Below are 6165 nucleotides of genomic sequence, written 5' to 3'. Positions count from 1 at the left end.
AACTAGGCCATGCGGGGTCTACAATGCGAGTCGCAAAGTTGTGAGTCGCAAGAATTGACCAATCACAATCGAATTTGAGGAGAATAATCGACTGTGATTGGTCAATTCTTGCGACTCACGATTTTGCGACTCCCATTGTAGACCCCGCATTAATGGCGGCTTTGTCCCATCCCTCACTAGAGGATCCCTATTTTGTGTTTCCTTCGTTTAACATGGAGCTTGCTCTTCTCATTATATATGTTCTATGGCAGGAGCCAATAACCAAAAAGGAAGGAAGGAAGGTGTAGACGATTTGATTGCGAGATAACGTGATTTTGTTTAGAAAATACAAAAAGAGGCCTTTAAATAATTGATGTGATAAATAGATAACATTTAGATCGTATATCGATACATGAAACTATGCTTGCGCTAAAAGATTATGGTAGCAGCGACGAAAATAGTGAGACGGAAAATGTCGACTTCACGTCCATATTTCCCAGTGACAAATTCATTCCCAGTGGAAATTCCAATTTCCAAATTTGCTCGGCTCCAGAAGTCGTACCTACTGTGAGTATTTACGTGCGTTCAGCCTGTTTTCAATTACCATTTTTGAGGTTATAATATAATCTTATTATTAAACAATACCGTGAACTTGACCGATCTGTGAATAATACGAATAGATAGAAATATGCCTTATACTCGGACTGGATCTTTATACCTATGTAAATCCTATTATTGCTACTTTACAAATGTTTATTTTGATGGAAAAAAATAACATTTTATTTACAACAATGATTATTTAGGGAACAGAATTGTGTGTAAAACACATAGATCCAATTGCAATGGAAGTTACACATAATCCAAGGTATGAGGAACTTTTTGGACCCGAGGTAGGACCTGAAAATCCATTCAAGACGCAGCAGCAGCGTGCAGTGAAAAATATGCTATCTGGATATGTGGAAAGTGCGCATATAAGTGAATTTCAGTTTGAAAATCAAAGGAGAACATTTGCCAGTTATGGTACGCATAATAACAAAATTATATTTAATATATATAGTTGATTACTCTTCTATCTTATTAAAATCTTGAATCTTGAAACCATTTTTAACTTATATCTTCACTTTAATACTCCAACAAAATGCTTATTTATATCTGAATATCTGAAATATTTGAGCCTAAATAAAAATAAAAATTTATTTAATATCTAAAATTTAATTAATGTCAAAATTTTTGTTATCAGGATATGCACTAGATCCAACTGTAGATGGTAGTGCGGATGAAGGTAGAGTTATGATCGGTGCAACGGAAGCGGCAGAAGAAGCGGGCGGCAAGACCGTTTTTGAAAATACCACCCTGAGACCCTCAGACAAACGAAAGAGGCACAGAAACAACGATCCATCAGATATAGAAGGTTTTTTGGGTCCTTGGGGTGGTTACATTGATGAAAAACGAGTTATCAAGCCAAGCGAAGATGAAGCCGCTGAATTAGAAGAAATCTTAGCCAAACGAAATAAACGAGGAAAGCAGACAGAGGAGAAACCACTCGAGGAGAAGACCATATTACATAGTAACGTGCCCATATATATTATCAACATATATTGTAAATACATAAATTAGTAACAAAGTTGCTTTTTATATAGAATAGTTTTTAGAATTTCATCATTATGTAAATTAATTCAAACTTAAACTAAATGTATTAAGATAACATTTTTAACATGAGTATTGTCTTGAAATTTACTTCATAACATTTAATTTTAAATTGCAGTTAAAGACAGTGTGGACTATCAGGGACGCTCATTCTTGCACGCGCCTCAGGATGTAGGTGTGAATCTCAGATCGGAATCACCACCCGATCGTTGCTTTTTACCAAAGGCTCAAATTCACACGTGGGAAGGCCACACCAAAGGCATTTCGCAAATCCGATGGTTTCCACGTACAGCGCATTTATTACTGTCCTGTAGTATGGATTGTCGAGTGAAGGTATTTGACATGACGATATTTTAATTTGATATGTTAACGTATACAAATACTATGTTATATTAATATGTCTTATTATGTAGTTGTGGGAAGTATACAAAGACAGGAGATGCGTTCGTACATACTATGGACATCGACAAGCGGTACGGGACATAAGTTTTGACAATGACGGCAAGCGATTTTTATCAGCGGCTTACGATCGATACGTGAAACTTTGGGACACAGAAACAGGAACTTGTATCAGTCGCTTCACGAGTAGAAAGATCCCATATTGTGCCAAGTTTAATCCTGATCCAGATAAACAGCACCTCTTTGTAGCTGGTACCAGTGATAAAAAGATCATTTGCGTAAGTAAAAAAAAATATTTTTTTACTTATCGAAAACGGTGTGATTTAAGATCATTGTTGTTTTCGATCAAGATTTTGATAATACATGCACACAAAAATGACCTCATTCGTAACAGTAAACATGCAACAATAAATGTAAAAATAAAGTATAATAACGTAATTAACGTCTTCAATTAAATATTATAATTTAATATTCTGTTACAGTGGGATATACGTTCTGGTGAAATAACACAGGAATATGATAGACACTTAGGAGCTGTGAATACCATCACGTTTGTCGACGAAAATAGACGATTCGTCACAACCAGTGACGATAAAAGTCTTCGGGTTTGGGAATGGTATGAATTCTCCATTAATTCCATTAATTCTCGTAAAGGTTATTTCTGGAAAAATGAGATTAATTTGTTATTAAAGATAAATTATTTTTTTATGTATAGGGACATTCCTGTGGATATGAAATACATAGCTGATCCATCCATGCATTCTATGCCGGCGGTAACGCCGTCACGAAATCAGAAATGGCTCGCTTGCCAAAGCATGGATAACAAAATTGTTATATTTTCGGCGTTAAATAGATTCAAAATGAATCGAAAGAAGACGTTCACGGGGCATATGGTCGCAGGATATGCGTGCGGTTTAGACTTCTCGCCAGATATGAGGTAATATATAAAAAAATGCGTTTCTTAGTAAAATATAATCTTTAAAATCTTGATTATTTTTATAGAAAATGATCAATCTTTCGGTAAAGTATTATATTTGTTCTTATTTCAGTTACTTGGTATCGGGCGATGCAGATGGTAAGTGCTACATATGGGACTGGAAAACAACAAAGTTATACAAAAAGTGGAAGGCGCACGACGGGGTGTGCATTGACGTATTATGGCATCCTCATGAGCCTTCTCGACTCGCTACTGCTGGCTGGGACGGCAAGATCAAGTACTGGGACTAAAAAAATTCCCAACAAGCCGTAAGCCACAGACATCCTTGTTGACAACAGACATATTTTGTATATTTGTAAATAATAAATATTGATAATTAAAAGAAAATAAGATTTTTAAACACTAATTGTCATTGATAATGCACATTGATAATGAATGTATGACAATGTATGAATGCTTTTATATTATGGACTATATATAAATAATCAAATGATTTTAATTAAAGAAAATCTACTCTCTATTTCTCAATCCTTTGATTACTTTCTCGCTAATACCTTATCCAATCGAATATATCATCGGTGAATGTGTATATGTATAATCAAGTTTGATTGTTCGGTAGAACACTCGTCATTGCTATACAATTGCGACGATACATACGTGGCACGCATAACGCATATAATACTATTGAATTCTGTTATCTGGCGACACGAATATACCCACCATTATTTAACATATACTACGTTTACGCGCGAGCGTTACTTCTGTAGTAACTTACGATATGTCACTCGTTTACGCGGAGTAAATTATCGTAAGTTACTACAAAATCCCATTTACGCGAAGGAAAATCCCGTTTACGCGAAGGAATTATCGTAAGTTACTACAGAAGAAACGCTCGCGTAAACGTAGTAATAGGTATAACCACTTCTCTCCAACCTTGCCCGATACCGATGAGTTAGCAACCCTGTACCCTGTTCCGTGGGATATGGCGTGAAAAATCAATAGTGCGCGCGTCAGTGTACACCGTACGTTCGTATGGTCACTCTCGTATTTTAGCCCCTGATTGGAAAATTACGCGAACGAACTGCAGCGGATTCTTTACCTGTGCCGTATACAGCACCCTACCCATGAAATCCCTTATGAATTGTAAGCGTTATGCAAACGGCAAATATTTATCAAGACATTTACAGATAGAGGTAGTGTCGTCTATTACCACGCAATAAAGTGGAAGGTGAGTTTTCTGTTTACACCTATGCACATGCATCATATACGTCGCAAATCCGGTGTTCACGAAGCGTATTGTTGCGATTACCAATCCAGTCGTTGTGATAAATGTCGATAAAGAATAATGTCGATTTTAAAACGATGAATATTCAACGTATTAAAAATGTATACATGTATCGAAAAAGCATACATGTGTATCTTCTTCTTTTTGTTGAATTGTTTTTTTTTCTTTCATTATGGAGGAGAAAGTATGGTAATATGAAACCCCACTTTGTTTTTAGGCGATTTCTTGTAAACTACAAGCTCAATTCTTTCGTTTCTGATATGCTTAGGTTCCTTATTCTATTGGCAATCCATTTTTAACATTCGATTTATAATTCTCCACTTACAAGAAAAGATTATCGAAAAATGAGCATTAAGTATTAAGTCATAAGTCGCATCGTAATATGCTGGTAATATGGACCCCACTATTTTTTTGGATGCGTAAAATAAAAAAATTCACAAAACGCTTTTCAAAAAAGTAATGTATTTAAAAAAGTTATTGTAAAAGAAATACATATTAAAAAATCAAAACAAATTATATAATAAAAAAATAATTTAAAGAGAAAATTCATTTTCTTTCGTCTATCGATATAAATCACACATGTATTCTTCTTTCTCTGCTCTTGCACATTCATTGTGAGTCCAGAAAGTACATTGAATCCACAGACGACCTAGCACCTTGGAGGTCCATAATACAAACTACAAACGTTTACCATCTTGAAAAACAATAGCAATTAGTGCAGTTACAGCAAAATGAAAAGAACTAAATATTCTTAAACACGTGGAAATGTTAGATAACATCATACTTTAAATGTCTGACTATAAACGTTAGCTGTTAATCACATATATAGTTACAAATAAACAAAGTTTTACCTACCTTTTAAACGTTCGGAAATCAACAAAAAAGAAATATGTTTTTTACTTTATTATTATTGCCAACTAATGAATCTGTCATTCTTACGGCCCAAAGGACAACTTAATAAACAAGTTTCAGCTGTCACTTATAGAGTGGAACTCAAAGTTTTTAAGATATATGAGGGGTTCCATTATCAGCAAGATTTCATATTATCACCTTCTCCTCTATTGTGCAAACATAATTAAATAAAATTTACCCTCATTCTTTTTCACTAGATAAAGAACTTTGAAGGTAAAACGCGATATTTCATCCATTTAGGCGATTAGGTATATATATATACCTCCAGTTCATATAATAAAGTGTTCTCGATATAAACGTTAATGTAAAACGGAAACTATACGATCTTTTTCACGCCTGCCGATGACACATAAATTGCTGTACCTAAAACTTTTTTCTTCTTTTTAAATGTTTTCGTGATATATTATTGAAGAATTATATACGTTCCATCAACATCTAGAAATAGTTCTATGGAATTTTATACAGCATTTTCTTACAACCAATATATTGAATTTATTATATAGTTATAATTAATTATTATAGGTGTTATTATTATATATAGGTATAATTAATTTTATATAATTTATATATAATTTTTCCAAAGTTTTAAAAAAAAATTGTACTTTCCTGGTGAAAAAATTTTTCACATTCTTCTCATATTTTCTCATATTTCTCATATTTTCTCAGAAATTTTGCAAGAATTGGGACTTATGAAAAATTCTGAAAAAATATATAAAATTTCTCAGATACTTTTAGAAATAATTGGATGAAGATTTTCGGAATATTTCAGTATCCGTATGTATGAAAATTTCTGATAATTTGCACAGATTTTCTCATATTTATTCAGATTTATACAAAGATATATTAACGAAAATTATTCTTATTTTATCTGAGTTTTTCTGAAACACGTTCCAATTCATATAAAAAATCTGAAAAATTCTGAATATTCTGAGAAAATCTGAAAATTTTTATAGAAATTCTGAATCTATTTTTTCACCAGGGTCTGAAAAAATTGAAAGGAAAAATA

At 33.3% G+C, this 6165-nt stretch overlaps 2 protein-coding genes and 1 long non-coding RNA gene across 6 annotated transcripts in view; 2 read left to right on the top strand and 1 right to left on the bottom strand.

The window, feature by feature from the left end:
* The first annotated feature begins 239 nt into the window (after positions 1-239).
* Positions 240-3482, top strand: LOC139809368 (pre-mRNA-processing factor 17). 2 transcript variants are annotated; one of them, XM_071772228.1, is made up of 8 exons: positions 240-546; positions 783-999; positions 1220-1546; positions 1745-1959; positions 2040-2303; positions 2508-2641; positions 2741-2962; positions 3075-3482. In XM_071772228.1, the coding sequence occupies exons 1-8, from the start codon at positions 400-402 to the stop codon at positions 3250-3252; spliced, it is 1704 nt and encodes a 567-aa protein (XP_071628329.1). In that variant the 5' UTR covers positions 240-399; the 3' UTR covers positions 3253-3482. The 2 variants fall into 2 exon arrangements, with proteins under 2 accessions (XP_071628329.1, XP_071628320.1); XM_071772219.1 differs by having other exon boundaries at positions 1220-1579.
* On the bottom strand, positions 1794-3920 carry LOC139809397 (uncharacterized). Its single transcript, XR_011731096.1, has 4 exons — positions 3683-3920; positions 2570-2686; positions 2082-2274; positions 1794-1934 (listed from the first exon to the last, which is right to left on the bottom strand). It is a non-coding gene; the product is annotated as an uncharacterized lncRNA (long non-coding RNA).
* Positions 3917-6165, top strand: part of LOC139809379 (transmembrane protein 181) — a 27872-nt gene continuing 25623 nt past the window's right edge. For all 3 annotated transcript variants that reach the window (XM_071772245.1, XM_071772239.1, XM_071772251.1), the window contains exon 1: positions 3917-4190. The gene's annotated coding sequence lies outside the window, so the exon portion shown is untranslated. The remainder of the gene's footprint in view (positions 4191-6165) is intronic.

This window comes from Temnothorax longispinosus, chromosome 1, assembly GCF_030848805.1.
Source record: "Temnothorax longispinosus isolate EJ_2023e chromosome 1, Tlon_JGU_v1, whole genome shotgun sequence".
NCBI lineage: Eukaryota > Metazoa > Arthropoda > Insecta > Hymenoptera > Formicidae > Temnothorax > Temnothorax longispinosus.
Note: the sequence above shows the minus strand (reverse complement) of the source record. Positions and strands in the feature narration are given on the sequence as shown.